The sequence below is a fragment of the Cyanistes caeruleus genome, unplaced genomic scaffold (assembly GCF_971803275.1).
Source record: "Cyanistes caeruleus unplaced genomic scaffold, bCyaCae1.hap1.1 HAP1_SCAFFOLD_143, whole genome shotgun sequence".
NCBI classification, from domain to species: domain Eukaryota; kingdom Metazoa; phylum Chordata; class Aves; order Passeriformes; family Paridae; genus Cyanistes; species Cyanistes caeruleus.
This window is the reverse complement of record NW_028255937.1, coordinates 305,196-320,726: the sequence shown is the minus strand read 5'-3', so window position 1 is coordinate 320,726 and position 15,531 is coordinate 305,196. Positions and strand designations below refer to the sequence as shown.

At 54.9% G+C, this 15,531-nt stretch overlaps 1 protein-coding gene and 1 long non-coding RNA gene across 2 annotated transcripts in view; one reads left to right on the top strand and one right to left on the bottom strand.

The window, feature by feature from the left end:
* The window catches only part of LOC147645945 (uncharacterized), a 166,975-nt gene that overhangs the window by 8,192 nt on the left and 143,252 nt on the right, over nucleotides 1-15,531 (bottom strand). The window lies entirely within an intron of this gene.
* On the top strand, nucleotides 285-10,909 carry LOC147645950 (uncharacterized). Its single transcript, XM_086874086.1, has 11 exons — nucleotides 285-4,022; nucleotides 4,479-4,516; nucleotides 4,926-5,430; nucleotides 5,639-5,702; nucleotides 6,029-6,077; nucleotides 7,087-7,196; nucleotides 7,962-8,079; nucleotides 8,470-8,569; nucleotides 8,989-9,185; nucleotides 10,089-10,226; nucleotides 10,678-10,909. Exons 1-11 carry the CDS (start codon nucleotides 3,494-3,496, stop codon nucleotides 10,768-10,770), a joined length of 1,941 nt encoding a protein of 646 aa, XP_086730212.1. The 5' UTR covers nucleotides 285-3,493; the 3' UTR covers nucleotides 10,771-10,909.

The following is a 15,531-nucleotide window of genomic DNA, read 5'->3' as shown; positions in this document are numbered from 1 at the left end:
CGCAGAACCGAGCGCGGCTCCCACCTGCGATGGCTGGGGCCGCCTCCGAGCTCCGCCGCCGCCTCACCGGGCTCCGGCCGCTGCTGCCGCCGCTGCCGGGCCCGCACAGACGCTCCGGCAATGGCGGCTCTCGTGCCCCACGGCCGCCCTGGGGGCGCCAGCGGGGTTGGGCTTGTCCCCGCTCTGCCCAATCAGCGCGCGCCAGAGCCACGAGTGACGGCAGAAGCAGCCAATCGCAGCCAGCGGCGGGCTCTGCACACGGCACAGCCCCGCCCCGCGCTCTCAGGGCCCGCCCCGGGCTGCGTGAGGGGAAAGGCGGGGTTGAGGAAGAGCCCTGGAACGGGCCCGGCGCGAGCCGCCATTGAGCTCCCGACACAAACAAAGTTCTCCGCAGCTCCCGGCCCGCCTTGCCCAGCCCTGGCTGCTGGGTGCCTCCGGCTCAGCGGGAAGCCCTGGAGCCTCATGCACGTCTAATTAGGAGCATCAGTGCATCGCTTTGATTTCCCCCAAAAAAGGGAACACCCCCCCCCCCCCCAAACCCCTTTGGCTGAGTGGAGGAGAGGAGAGATTTCTTGCACAAAACTCCCAAAATTACCAAAACCGAAGCGAAGTGAACCGGGACCCCCCAGCAGCGCCTCTCTGCCGTCCCAGCTGAAGCCCTCGCTGGCTGCTCCAGGCTGGAGCGGCACACTGGGAGCACTGGGAAGGGGCCCCGGCTCGGGGCGCAGCCCCCGGGGCAGCCCCACGGCCCCCACGGCAGCTCCAAGGCTCCGCCAGCCGGGATGGAACGTGGGACGGGGAGCAGGGGAAGGGATGGGGCTACCGGAGCCGAGGGAATAACGAGGGTCACCGGGGGCACTTCACAAGCATTTAATGCAAAAGATAAAATCATAAGGGAGACAAAAGCAACAGCACCTGTAGCACCATAGCACAGGGCCACACAAGGACATGTCCCACTGCTGTGGGGTGATGCTGGCCCAAGTCCAGGCACCCACCACAGCTGCTCTCTCACTGCCCTCCACAGCCACACAGGGAGAGAAAATTTAACCAAGGGTTCATGAGTTAAGGACCCGGGAGCATTTCCTCATCAAACACAGTCACGGGCAAAACAGGAGATATAAATTGAATTTATTGCCAATAAGCTCAGAGCAGGAGAATAAGAAGACCCTTAAAAGCACCTTCCTTCCACCCCTCCCTCCTTCCAGCTCTGCATCCTAACCTGGCAGTGCAGGGATACAGGGAATGGAGCCATGGTCAGTTCATCTCCCAGGGCTTTTCCTGCTGTTCAGGGACAGGAGTCATTCCCCTGCTGCACTCTGGGATCTCTCCCACCAGAGAGGTCTCCAGGAACTTCTCCAACCTGAGTCCATTCCATGGAAGCAGCCCCCTCACAGTGCTGCAGCGTGGGTCACTCTGCCACAGGGTCAGACCTTCCAGGACAGGCGGCTCCAGCGGGGGCCCCTCTGTCCACAGGTGTCCCCCGGGGTCACAGCCTCATCTCAGGCATTCCCCTGCTCTGGCATGGGCTTCTCCAGGGACTGCAGGTGTATCTCTGCATTCTGGTGAATCTTCAGGGGCTGTCAATCTGCAATTCCCATTGTTGGTCTGTGTTCTGATGGATATTCCTGCCCCTGTGTTCATCCAGGTGCCCACAGGGAGTCCGGAAGTTCTGTTTGGTCAAGGTTGAGCTCTGTGAGAAGCTCTTCCCACACTGGGGACACTCGTAGGGCCTCACCCCAGTGTGGATGTGTCGGTGCCTGATGAGGGTGCAGTTTTGTGAAGCTCTTCCCACAGTCAGGGCAGTGGAAGGGCCTCTCCTCTGTGTGAATCCACTGATGTTTGATGAGACTTGAGCTCATTGGAAATCTCTTCCCACACTCAGGATGCACCGGTGTGCCCTGAGGTTGGAGCTCCAGCTGAAGCCCTCTCCACACTCCCCACACGTGTAGGGCTTTTCCCCTGTGTGTATCTTCTGGTGACAAATCAGATTGGACATCTCAATGAAGCTCTTCCCACATTCTCCACACTCGCTGGGGCATTCTCCTGTGTGGATGTTCTGGTGCCAGATCAGGTGGGAGCTGCGACTGAAGCTCTTCCCACATTCCAAGCACTTTCCAGGCTTTTCCCCTGTGTGGATCCTATGGTGGTTAATCAGGACAGAGATCTTCCTGAACGTCTTCCCACACTCCCCACACTCCTAGGGGCTCTCCCCAGTGTGAATCACCTGGTGCCAGATCAGATGGGAGCTATTCTTGAAGCCCTTCCCACACTCCCCACACTCCCAGAGCCATTTCCCAGGGTGGATCCTTTGGTGTTTCCTCCACTTGAAGCTCCAGCTGAAGCTCTTCCCACATTCCAAGCATTTGTGGGGCTTCTCCCTGCCATGAGCTCTCTCCCCCAGCTCTGAGCTCCGGCAGGATCTCCAGATGCCTTCCTGGCACAGGGGGGATCTTTCCTCTTTGCAGCTCCCTGGGCTGGGTTTGCAGCCCCTCCTCATGCAGGATCTCTGGGGATTTTCCTCCTCTTCCTCCATCTGGCCATGGCTTGGGAATGACAAATCCTGATTTGGGGGTAAACAAAGTGGGAGTGCCTTGAAGTAGAGGCTCCTCCTGCCTAAGTCCATGTCTCGAGCTCAGCAGGAGCCTTGTGTCCATGAAAATCTCCAAAATATCAAGATTCAGCCCCAAAAAAGTGTCCCAGGATTTCCCCATCTCTTGTCTTTCCTATTTGGGATTCCAGAGGTTTCCCTTCCCTGAGATGATGGGGGTCCAAGGGCTCCAGGGGTTCCCCCTCCTCTGGGGTCCTCCTTAGCGATGATCCAGGGGCTTTTGGGGGTCCATGGGCTCCCTTCTCCCCTGATCTCTGCTTTGAGATCCCAGGGATCCCAGGAGTCTCTCCTCTCCAGGCTCCCACCTCTCCAAGCTGCCAGGGTCCCCCAGCTCTGGGATCGCCCCTCTCTGCTCTCCCCACTCTGGGGGTCCCAGGGGTTCCTCTCCTCTGCTCTCCCAGGGCTCCCCAGGACCAATGTCCTCCCCCACCCAATACTGGGCAATGGCCACGTGGACCCCAAAGATGCCCCGAGGGGCTCAGCTTTGGGGTCCTGCAAGATCCAAACTTACACACACAGAGGGAAAACACCTCCCAGGGACGCCAGACAATATTTGGGGCTCAATTACACAATCTGCAAGTTCCAAACACACTCCAATAAAAAGACCCTCTCAGGGACCCCCTGACAGATTTGGGACCAGCTCCCCCTCCCTGCTCACCTGCAGGATGAGGTGGGGGCGATGGGCCCGTGGCCGGGGGTGCTGCGGACACAGAGGGCACTGGAACCTCCAGCTTCTCCTTCTATTCCTGTTCCTGCTCCTCCTTTTCCTTTCTCCCTCCTCCTGCTCCTCCTCCTTCCCAATCCCACCTCCTCCCCAGTTCCTGCTTTCTGTATATTTACAGTGAAGAACCTTGCTTGTTTTTAGAACTAGAACAAAGATTCCAGATGGAACAAGCCTTGCTGGTTTTATTCAGCAGTATCAGTGACTACAGGTCGTGTTTGCTTTGGTTTGGTGCTGTCCTCGTTCCTCCTCAGTGCTCAGGCTGGGCTATGGGGTGTCCTTGTTTGCTGCATTTTCAGAGTTCCTCTTGGATCCTTTGGGCAATAGGCCGTGCCCTGGGAGGATTCTTTGTGCTCCTTTGTGACACAGGAGAAGCTTCCAGGCGGTTTTTGCGTGAGCGGCTGCTGTGGTGTCACAGGAGCGTTGCCACGTCCCCGTGGTGTTCCCGTTGCTGTGGGACACGGAGGCCTCAGTGTCCAGAGCGGCTCTGGGCGCCTGCTCGTTGCCAGAGGATCCTCCTGCCCGAGGCATTCTCAGCAGCCAGCCCAGCCCCTGACGGGTGTCCTTCTGTGCTTGCAGGGGTACAGTCTGCAGACGTGTGCAGCGCAGCCAAAATGATGCAGCAAGTGGTTGCTGCAGTTGGCACTCTGTTCTCTGTGGCTTATTCGGGGTATTTTTTAACCCACTTGGCACGTAAGTTGAGGTGTTCCCTCGGTGCAGCCTCTGTGGCTTTGGGCTTGCTGTGTGCTTTCTGTTTTTCCACTGGAACGGAGTTGACTCTGTGACCAAATTGCCATGAGGACAGGGTTGGTTTGGGAGAGCTCCTGCCAGAAGCTGCAGCTGAAAAAGGGGGTGTCTGCAGCCAGCGGGGCGTGCACAGCATTTGCAATGAGGCCTGGGGGGGTTCTGTTCCCTCAAGCGGGGAGTCTGTGGCAGCGGAGCCTGGAACTCCCTCCGTTTGCTGCTCCAGCCAAGAGCTGACACAGCCCAGTATTTTGTGCTGCTCTCTTGCTTGCTGTGTGAAGGGCCTGTGGCTCCTGGAGGGATGCTGTGAAAGCAAAATGCTCTCTCGGGCTTGCCTTGCTCATTTCCCACCACAGGCAGTTTTTTCCTAACAACATCTGGTTCACGTTCCCTCTCCCGTTGCAGGGCACCTCACGCGTGGATCCCGAGCAGCTCCTCCTTCGGTGAGTGGCAAAGGAAGCTTTGGTGTTCAGAATTGTGCAGCAAGTTGTGAGCTCGGCGTGTGGCAGCCGAGTGCCAGCCTGGGAGGCTGAAGGAAAGTTCCTGTCAGTGTCTTTGCAGCAGCAGCAGCAGCAGCAGCAAAGAGATCCCTGGCAGTTTTCTCTGTTTCTGCTGAAGAGCTTTTGAAGAGCTGCAGGACTGGTTTTGCAGGCAGAAGATTGCTTGCTGGCTTTAGCCATGCTGGAATATGGAATTCCCAACAATAAGTGGCAATGTGGGCTTTAGCCCATTGTTAGTTTGAACAGCTCTGAACCCTATTTCTGCTTAGTGCAGCTGGATGTGTAGCTGAGGATAAAGAAGGTGATAACTGAGATAGAACTTCCCGTCCCTCACGCTCCCGTCTGTCCACAGGGCACCAAAGCAGCATCAGCACCTCCTCTGGCTCCCTCTGCTTGCAAAGAGGAGGCCAAAGAGGAGGAAGAGAGCAGTGAACTTCCCGCTGTTCTGGGAGACGAGGGAGAACACCCCGCGGTTTGGGAAAACAACGGCGAGGCTCCCGCAGTGTGGGACAAGGACAGTGGACATCTCCCGGTGGGGGACGAGGACGGTGGATGTCCCCTGGTGTGGGATGAGCATGGCCAAGCTCCCATGGCATGGGACGAGGATGACAGCAATCTCCCGGTGTGGGATGAGGACAGAGAAGGTCCTGTGGCTTGGGAAGAGGAGGGTGAACCAGCAGCATTTTGGGAAGAGGATGAGGAACCTGCACTGCTTTGGGAAGAGGATGAGGAACCTCCCTCTGCTCCTGAAGAGGACACTGAAGCTCCCTGTGCTGCAGGATCCTGGGCTGAACATTCTGACAGCAGCACAGCCCTGCAGCCAGAGGGGAGCGGGGAGTGGAGCCTGATGCAGCTGAGTACGTCTGCTCTGTTCCTGTGTGCCACAGCAGGGTGCTGTGTGTGTGTCTCAGCATCAGCTGCACCCAGGGTTGCTCTGCAGCTGAATGGCACAGGGTCATTTATTGTCCTTCCCCAGCTGAGAGCAAGGGGCTCCCGGCCCCAGGGAGTGGGGCTGCATTCTGGCTCTCATCTGAGAGGGAGCATCTTCCCCCTGGTTTCTTTCAGGGAACACCGTGAGCGTGGGGGAGCCTGCCGAGAAATACCTGGAACTGGAGCAGATTGGCCAAGGGTAAGTGCAAGGCAGTTACTTCTGCACAAGCAGGGCCCAGGTATTTTGCTGGTGCAGGATCCAGTGAGAAGTCAGGAGAGCTCCAAACCCCTTCAGACACTGGGGTACGATGCTGCTGCCTCTCAGTGCTGATCAGAATTGATAACTGTTTTCTCTTGCACACCTTGCATGGCAGAGGGCTGGTGGCTGCTGTGCTGTTGTTTGAAGGGTGGATGCACTCGGGTGTTTTGTGAATGCTGCAGGCAGCAGAGATCTCCTGTCTGGGCTGGCTTTCACTGCCAGGGCCTAAAGTGCTGCTTCTTTCTTCTCTGCTGTTTTGTCTCCAGGGCTTTTGGAACCGTTTCCAAAGGACTCGACAGGGCCACGGGAGGAGAGGTCAGTGTCAACACGCCCGGCACGTCTGGCAGCTCTCGAGGGCTTTCCCCTCTGCTGGGAGCTGTGGCTGGAGCTGTGGGGCCCAGCAGAGCTTTCCTGCACAGGCTGCTCCTCTGAAGGCAGAGCAGGGTCAGCCTGCAGAGCACAGCTGGGACAGACTTGGTCCTTCTCAAGTGCCCAAAGGAAGGCAAGGAGGGCAGCGGTGTCTGTCAGAGCAGGACACACTGGCCTGGTCTTCATGTCTAAAAGTGTGAATGCATCAGCTGCTGGAGACTGAGGCCCAATTTACCTTCATCCCAGCCTCGGACAGGAACACTATTTAGCAGTTTTATCATCCTGAGTTTCATCAGGATACCTCAAGGCCTAATTAAGGAGAGATTCTGCTTGGGCTCAGTTTGGGGTTTTAGTCCTACTGCAGCTGTCCCCACAGAGACAGGAGAGAAATGAGAAGATGGATGTGCAGAACAAAGCTCTCTCCTAAACCCTGCAGCTGTGTTTGGGTCTGGTGTCAGTGGCAGCTGGGACAGGGATTATCTGAGCAATGGATGTGCACGTTTGCTTTGTTGTGCTATCCCAAACAGAGCAGGGACATTTGAAATCATGGCCAAATGCCATAGAATTGCTAAAGGGTTCCCGGCGGTTTTGCTCTGTGTGCACAGAAACAGAATTACCTCCTGCTTGCAAAATGTGTTGGAATAATAATCCTAAGAGTGCTGAGGCCATTTGAGAAGACTGTAGGTGCAGAGAATGTTGTTAGAGCTTTGAGGCTGACAGCTGAGGGAGCATTTCTGCAGAGCTTACAGAGCCAAATGTCTCTGGCCATGAGTCCTGTAACAGCCCCAGCGAGCAGAGCAATGGGCTGTGGGAATGGCACTTGCTGAGCTCTGGTGTCCCATCCCAAGGCAGTTTGGCACAGCCCGGCTCGCTCGCTCCAAAAAGACTCGCTCCGTGTTTGCTGTGGCCTCCTGCCACAGACTGCTCCAGTTAAAGGTCTGCAATGTCCCTTCAGGTGGCCATCAAGAAAATGAGTCTCAGAGGGCAGAACAGGGAACGAGCTGTGAATGAGGTCATGGTCCTGAAGGACAAGAAGAACCCCAACATTGTCAACTCTCTGGACAGGTGAGTGCTTCAGGTCTTCTCCCGTGCACGGGCCCTGCGTTCATCTTTCCTGGCATCCCCAGTCTGTAGCCTGTTCTGAAAATGCCTGACCCGGCCATATCTTCCCAGAACAACAGCCTGGCATTTCACTCCTTCCATGTGCTTTTGTTGCTTTGCTTTGGCTTTTTCTTCAAGTTGACCCCATTTGCTGTGTTTTACAGCAAGTGCTGATAAACCCTGGTAGAAATTATTTTCCTTGGCTTCTTCTTCCCAGCCCTGTCCCATTGCTGCAGGTGACAGGAAGACCAGGTTCCTGTTTCCAGAAATGCCTCATTTGCCCATTTTTCAATGGCCTTGCCTATTTCTGAAGGGACTTTGTGCAAGGTTTTCCAAGCATTTGACTGCTTTTGCCCCAAGTTCTGCACGGCCTCCTCCCCTGGATAACTCTGGAAGTTGTGTTGCCTTGTTCCGGAGGGAATGGTGGAACTGATGAGCTCAGATGCTGAAGCAGCTGGGGGCAAGTGTTGTGGTTCCACATTGAGCTGGGCTGTTGCTAAAGTGCATTTTTCACCTGCTTGCCATCTAAGGCCTCTCCTTTCTCCCGGGTGCCTCCTTCTCCTTTAGCCTGGGCAGATTCCAAGGCCTGTGCAGCCTGGCAGGAATGTCTCTCCATCTGATTCTGTCCTCATTGACAAGTGACCTGGGAACAAAACTCCACTCTGGGCTTTTCCCTGGGGGAATTGAGCAATGCACATTCATCTCTGTGCCATTGTTCTCCTCTTCCAGCTTCCTTGTTGATGGAGATCTCTGGCTGGTGATGGAATACATGGATGGAGGAACTTTGCAGGACGTTGTCAGACAGACACGCATGGCTGAAGGAGAGATGGCAGCTGTCAGTCAGGAGGTGAGGGATCCTGCTTGTGCTTCCCATGGCTGGGACACCATGGTCCTTCCAAAGAGGCTGTGAGAGCAGAGTGGCTCCATGCTCAGGCCTTTGTTTCTCTGTTGTTTTTATGAGCTGGAGAGGAAAGAGCCTCTGAAGTGAACGGCCTGCAAATATCACTGCATTTCTACTCTGTTCTTGTCTTCTTTCCTGCTGTTGTGGTACTCTGTCTTTTTTGGATCTGATTTGCTGCTCTCAGCTTTGCCTTGAACCTTTTGCCTGGAGCTTGTCTGCACTGCACTCCTGGGCTGTCACAGCAAAGTTGCTGCTGGCAGAATTCTAAACTGTCCTTTGTCGTGTGATATATTCCGGCCTCTGATTTTTTCCCTCGTGTTTCTTGTTGTCTCTCAGTGTCTGCAGGGCCTGGATTTCCTCCATTCCATCCGGGTGATCCACAGAGATCTGAAGAGCTCCAACATCCTTCTGGGAATGGACGGCTCTGTCAAGCTGGGTGGGTGTTCCTGGCCAGGCACGGCGCTCCCGGGGTGCGGCTGTGGGGCTGCTTCCCAGTGAGGGCCAGAGCCCCACAAGTGCTGCTGGTGGCACTGCCCGGCCCCTGCTGCCAGCTGAGAGCGGCTGCCCCGTGCAGAGAGCTCAGGAGAGGAGCAGGCTGTCAGGAGTGCCTTTGCTCTGGGTATGGCCCTCCCAGAGGGGCAGGAGTTGCAATCTAAAGCTTCAAAGGAAATCAGTAAAAGCCAAGCATGAAAGCTGAGGCCTTCTTTAAGGGTCCAGTTCCATCTGTCCTTGGCTACAGCCCTGAGCACTTTTCCAGCTGGATTCAGCACTGCATTCCCAGACTGAGAGTGGGGAATCTTTGTGCTTGGTTTCCTCCTTGCAGCTGCCTTTGACAGTGCTTGTTTCTGTCCTCAGCTGATTTTGGCCTCTGTGCTCAGCTCAGCCCTGAGCAGGACCAGTGCAGCTCCATGGTGGGCACTGCTCACTGGATGGCCCCAGAAGTTGTGACCAGTTCTCCTTACGGCCCCAAGGTGGACATCTGGTCCTTTGGCATTGTGACCATCGAGATGGTGGAAGGAGAACCTCCTTACTTCCAGCAAACGGGGGCCATGGTAAGAGGCAAATTCTCCAGGCTTTGCAGAGGCCTGTGAGCACAGGGTGACCCTGCACTGGGAGGAGCAGCTGGAGGTTTCTGCACATCGCAAAGGGAATTCCCACAGCACCTGAGCCTGAACACAGACAAATATTCTGCAGTCTCCAGCAACAATTTGCTTTGGCATTTAAGTTGTTGCAGCTCTTGTGAGGATGACCCAAATACATGAAGCAAGTGCATCAGCTCTAACGTTGTCTTGCAGAAAACCCCAAACCAACCCCAACACCCACACCCAAACCCAACAAGTTTTCTGGAGGAGTTTCTAAAAGAGGTTTTGTGAGATGAACTCCCCCTGGCTCTTCTCACTGGGAAACTTGTCTAAAACATGAAGATGATTGTTTAACATCCCCACACTCTAACATATTTCTTTCCTTCCTTTCACTTTCTCTGTGTCACCAAGGCTGAGCTTTCAGCCACACAAACCTGCTGTTCCTTGCCTGGCAGTTTCTGGCATGGGGCATCAGGAATGCTTTTACTTGAGGGTCAGTGGCACTGCAGAGATGCATTTGATGTAAGAATCCCTTGAAATAACACAGGCAGACCACACTAACTCTTGAAAATGGCCTGTAAAGCTGGCGTCTGTATTTGGAGAAGCAAAATGGGCTATTTCTGATGGAGGTTCCTACTGACAAAGTCAGCCAATGCAATCGGCTCTGAAGGCAAGATCATTTGGATGTTGCAATGGCTGTGGCTGCACCAGGGTTTGGGTTTTTTGGCTGGCCCAGAAGAATGAGCTGTGAGCAGCAGCATCTGTGCCAGGGAGGAAAGTGCCCGGGGAGCTGGGGCAGAGAAAGCGGGCTGGATGTGAGCACCTGTGGGTGTGGAGGAAGCTGTCAGAGCGCTGTGTTTGCTTTTCCTGCAGGCCCGCGCTCTGATCCGGCAGAACGGGAGCCCGCAGCTGCAGGAGCCCAGGCGCCTGTCGGCTCTGCTGCGGGACTTCCTCGAGTGCAGCCTGGAGCCGGACGAGGAGCGGCGCTTCTCTGCCCAGGAGCTGCTGCAGGTGAATGCCAAGCGGCTGCGGGGGAAACGGCAGCGCCAGGGAGGGCTTTTCTTGTGGAGCCCCCTCCCATCATCTCCAGTCCCGCTGCTTTTCACACGCAAAGCCAGCAGAATCCTCGCCTGCTTTGGCTTGGCAGGCTCCTGTCGAGCTCATCTGGAGCTGGTGCCCCGCCACGAGCGGGGACATCTTCAAGCACATCAGGTGGCTCAGAGCCCTGCCTGACCTGAGCCTGGATGTTTCCAGGGAGGAGCCACCTCCCACATCTCTGGGCTCCCTCTCTCAGTGCTTCCCCACTCTCCTGCTACAGCAATTCTTCTTTACATCTAATCTGAGCCTGCTTCCCTCTCTTGACTTTCAAACCATTCCCCTTTGTCCTGTTGCAACAGAGCCTGTGAGGAACTTGAGTCTGGAAAGTAACAGTTCATTTCTTTCTTTTTTATCCCTTGGGCAGCACCCATTTTTGTCATCAGCCAAGCCTCTCTCCAGCCTGACCCCTCTGATCACTGCAGCAAAGCAACTGAGGGAGCAGCGCAGGAGGAGATGAAGCACAGGAGGCCAATTTTCATTACAGTAGTTAGGAGAAGTAGTTAGTTAGGGTAGTTAGGACTGCTAGTTAGTTAGAATAGTTAGGACAGCCTGCTTGTTATGGCAGTTATTTGAATAAAATCTCTGTTAAACCTCAATCCCTTGAGGTGTCCTGTCCTTCTCCCGCTGTGACTCAGCTGCCCGGAGCACTGCGAGGGGAGAGCGGGCCCAGCCTCGCCCAGAGCTGAGCCCCAGCAGAGCCTGGCAGAGCCCAGAGCAGCCTCGGCATCTGCAGAGTCAGCCTGGAAGGAGGCGCTTGGAGCCTTCTGGGCTGCAGCCGGCTCTTGCTTACAAACTGTGTGCGCTGGAAAATGCCTCTGGTTCTGCGGGAGGGCAGAAGGGGCCCGGGGAAGGCCCAAGTGCTCCATGCAAGGGAAAAACCTGCCCTGTGTTTGTGATAAAGAACTATGTTGTTGTTGCCCTTTGCTATTATGTGCTGGCTTTTGCAAATTATTATAATCACAAGGATTTTGATATAGCACAGTTTGTAATCACTTTGAACTGCTTTTGATATAGTAGTGTTATAAATGACTTTCAAATTTCCAAACAATCAAATTTAATTAATTGATAACATAGCTTAATAAATTGGATACAAAATAATAAAAGAATAGAATTTAGTAAAAGAATAGAATTTAGTAAAAAAGAGATACAATTTAGTAGATATATTCAGATACATATTTATATATATATATATATATATATATGTGAATATAATTGGCCAGTGGTTACAAATGCTTAAGGCATAAGTAAAACTGACGGGGTGTAGGGGGGACGCTTCTCACCTCACCTCACGTACGAAACAAAGCACTTCAAGCTAAACTTATATACTGTATGCTTATACATATTCATTAATGTTTCCCATAAGTTTCCTCCTTTTTCTGATTTTACTGACCATTTATTTTCTAAACTACATCCTGTTCCTTAATTTTGACATGTAACATCTGCAAAGGGGTACATCTGCTTTATAACACTGATTCTTGATTGTTTCTAATAATAACTTTAATAACAGTTACAATTTAGTTACCACAAATCAATTCCATTTATTACACTGGGAATGGGGAACCCCTGCGCTTCCATTTCTGGGCGAACCCCCCTTCCTGGGCACAGAGACTCCCTTGAACGTTCAGTTTGGAGCACCAGGACGCCCTGGTACCCCCTTCCCAGCTCCAAAAACCCCTGCACCCCCTTATCTGGAACCTGGAATCCCCTGAACCCCCATTCTCAGGAATGGAAACCTCCCAGAACCCCCATTTCTGGGCACCAGAACCCCCCTGAACCTCAATTTTCAGGCACTCGGACCCCTTGAACCCCAGAACATAGGAAGGGATCCCCCTGAACTCCCATTCCGCTGCAGCAGGACCCCCGTGCACCCATGTATCCAGGACTGGAACCCTCCCAAACCCCCCATCCTCACACCCTGGGACCCCCCTGCAGCCGAGCCAGGCTGTTACCCCCCTGCTTTGTTGGTTTAACCCAAAGTTATCTCCTCCCCTGCCATGCCCATCATTGTATCCCAACCCCTTTTTCCAGCACCTTCCCTATCAATCTTGTCCACCCTGCCCCTTGTTCCCCAATGTTCCCTGTCAATCCTGCCTTATGCCAACCCCCTGCTTGGACGTCCCCTTTGGAAATCCCCTAATCCACAGCACCCCATTGGTCCATGTGTCCTATTCCCCTCCCCAGGATATCCCTCACTGGTTGAAGTTTTGTATCCACCCCTGGGCCCTCCCCATATATAAATTGCTGTACACTTGTGTTCTGTGTCTTTTGTCCCTGGACCCTTGGGAGAGTAAACCTTTCTCTGAACCCCAATATGAAAGACCTTCCCCCCATTCTTGCCTCCACACTGTGTCTGACAGCTGTTAAGTGCTGTAGAGCATTGCTCTAAGCCACACCTCGGGTCATCCTGCTCCCGAGGTGTGTTCCACTCCCGGTGTGGAGCTGAGGAAGAGCTGACCGGCCTTGGCACCATTTCACACCCAGCTGATCCCAGTGTGCCCCCACTCTCTCCCAGTGCCCTCCAGCGTGTCCATCTCGCTGGTGCCCTTGAGCTGGAGCCAGCAGCTCCTGGTGCTGCTGGAAACTCCCCCGGCAATGCGGGCTCAGCTCCAGCTGCCAGGTGGAGCACGGCAGCCTGGAGCACCCCCTGAGCCGGCACTGGGGCACGGCCCGGCCCCCACAGCGCCGGGGGCAGCGGGGGAGGCACTGGGGGGGCTGGGAGGGGGACTGGGGTGTGCTGGGAGTATGGATGTTAACTATGAGCAAAAGTAGGGAGCGCAGTGCCTGTAGAATAGCAGGCTGCATAACTTTCTCAGTCCCACCTGAGAAAGTGGCCTGGGAAATCATGGGGAGGAATTAAAACAATCCTCAGAGACAGAAGACAGCCTTGCAGGTGCTGTTTGTCAGTTTCGTGTTTTCTTGCAAGAGAAGGTCGAGGGATGGTGTACCCCACTGAACAATGATGGTGATGTGTTAGTTCACTGACCAATAAGAGTTTTAACTTTCTATACTTTCATGTATCGGTCTATAAAAAAAGATCTGAGGTAATAAACCTTAAGAGCTCTCCTGTTCAACTCACAAGAGAGTCTGTGTTGTTCTTCTCACCGTTCCCAATAGAGCGACACTGGGAGGAACTGAGAGGGAGTTTGAGATAGACTGATTTAAACTGGGAGAGGGGTTTGTGGGCCAAGAATGGCTGAGAAGGGGATTAAAGGTTATTGGGGAGGGTGGGATGGGGTTCTGGGGGTCCTGGTGGAAACTGGGAAGGAGTTTGGGGGTGCTGGGTGTAACTGGGAGGGATTTGAGTGAGCCTGGAGGGGCTGGATGGAGACTGAAGATTGGAAAGTAGAGATTGGGATATGGTTCATTGTGCTGGGAAGAGACTGAGAGGGTTCCTGATGAGTCCTGGTGGGGCTGGGAAGGAACTGGGAGAGGGTTTGGAGGTCCAGGGGCAGTGGGGGAAAATTGGGAGGGGGCTGTGGGATCCTGATAGGGACAGGAGGGGCTTTGGTGGATCCTGGGGAGGCTGGGAAGGGACTGGGAGGACGTTTCAGAGGTCCTGGTGGGGTGGGTGAGAGTGGAAGGGTGCTTGGAAGGGCTTGGGGTGTCTGTGAGAGGTTTTAGGGGGGATCCTGACCCCTGCAGACCCCCAGAGATGTTGCTGTACACTGCCCGCAGGAAGATGCTGATATGGATCGAGGGCTCCATGTTGGGCTTCGTCTTCCTGGCACTGGGGCTCAGCTTCTGCCTGCACAAGAAGGTGAGGGGGGGTCCTGGGGGCCATATTCTCCCTCTCCCGGAATGTGTGTGCTCCCCCAGGGCCCCCAGCCCAGTGTCACCCCCTTTTCTCTGCACACAGAGCTCCTGAGCCGCTGGCAGCCGCAGCCCCTCCCCATGGCTTCAGGCCCAGCCAGCATCCCCCGCTCCATCCCTGGGCTGATTTTGGAGGGGTCGTGTGCCCCCCCAGCCCTGCTGTGACTCTGCCCCCGGCCGGCTGCTCCCAGTGTTCCCAGTAAAGCTTCCCAGTTCACCCCTGTCCCATTTATGGGGGGCAGTGGGGAGGGACTTGGGGAGACCCCATGGGGGTACCCTGTCAGGGACAGATGCTGCCCCAGGATGGATCAGGACCCCCGTGTGTCCCCCCGATCTGTCACCCTGTTCTGGGGACTCCTTGGGAGACACCAAACTCCAGCATAGCACCCAGCAAACCCTAAAAAGGGCTGGGACCCCTGAAGCCACCAGGGAAATTTGGGGAGGGGGCACATGGGTGGTACCTGGACCATGCCAAGAGCCCAGCACTGCCCCAGCCCAATCTGCCCTGGCTCCATCCCGGCTCCTCCCATGGGATGCGAAGGAATTGGAAAAATGGGGATCCAAGGCTGGGCGCTGGGCTCAGGGGAGCAGAAGAGATGGAGGAGGAGGAGGAGGCAGGAGGAAGTAGCGGGAGAAGGGCTGGAGAGGAGAAGGAGGCGGGATGAAGAAGAAGGAGGAGTGCCACTCATCCAAACCCAATATGGAGCTCCCATGCGCCCCTTGTCCTCTGCACTTCCACCCCTGCCCCACTGCCACCCAATCCACCACCCCACCCCTCTGCTTGGTTTTGGGAGTTCCAGATCCCTCCTGTTCAATCTGAGCCTCAAATCCTGCCTTTCACTCAATTCTGGCAGCTCCTGGCAGCCTTTTCCTGGGAAGAATCCCAGAGTTTGGGAATTATGAGGTGCAGTTCTGGAGGAGTGCCGCGCCGGTGTCAATGGCAGGGGTGCCACGACTACCCTGAAGAAGCCGTCCTGAAAAGGACTGTCCAGGGGCACAGGCACGTCCTCTGCCCAGTGAGTGGTCTCAGCTCAGTGGCAGCGTGCAGGCGACAGGGAGAGAGGCTAGGGAGCTGTATGGCATTCCACTGAGAAATAGCCTTTATTATAGCAGGGCCCTCAGTGAAGGGAGCCAGTGACAGCAGCTCTCTGAACAGGGGAAAACTCGGGGTAGTTATAGAGGAGAGGGGCGGGGGAAACTGGGATACGTGTATCAGGGTGGATTGATAGGGAGGAAAACCAATGGGGTGTAACAAATTAACATATTCAACTCAAAGGCCTCTGGGAGTGACACTTTTTCTCTCCATGAGAGAAAGTGTCTCACCTAGGGAGAAGCTCTCCAGGGGAGAGCCAAAATCTCTGAGCTGGCAGGTTCTTTGGGCTCCACAGAGGAAGACAGCGCTGTCTGC

What these genes read in the sequence shown, in the direction of transcription:
- LOC147645950 (XM_086874086.1), top strand. Translation starts at nt 3,494, where the DNA reads ATGGAACAAGCCTTGCTGGTTTTATTCAGCAGTATCAGTGACTACAGG. An exon ending in CCCGAGCAGCTCCTCCTTCG is followed by an intron (nt 4,517 to 4,925) that starts GTGAGTGGCAAA and finishes GTCTGTCCACAG; the next exon opens with GGCACCAAAGCAGCATCAGC. An exon ending in CTGCCCAGGAGCTGCTGCAG is followed by an intron (nt 10,227 to 10,677) that starts GTGAATGCCAAG and finishes TCCCTTGGGCAG; the next exon opens with CACCCATTTTTGTCATCAGC.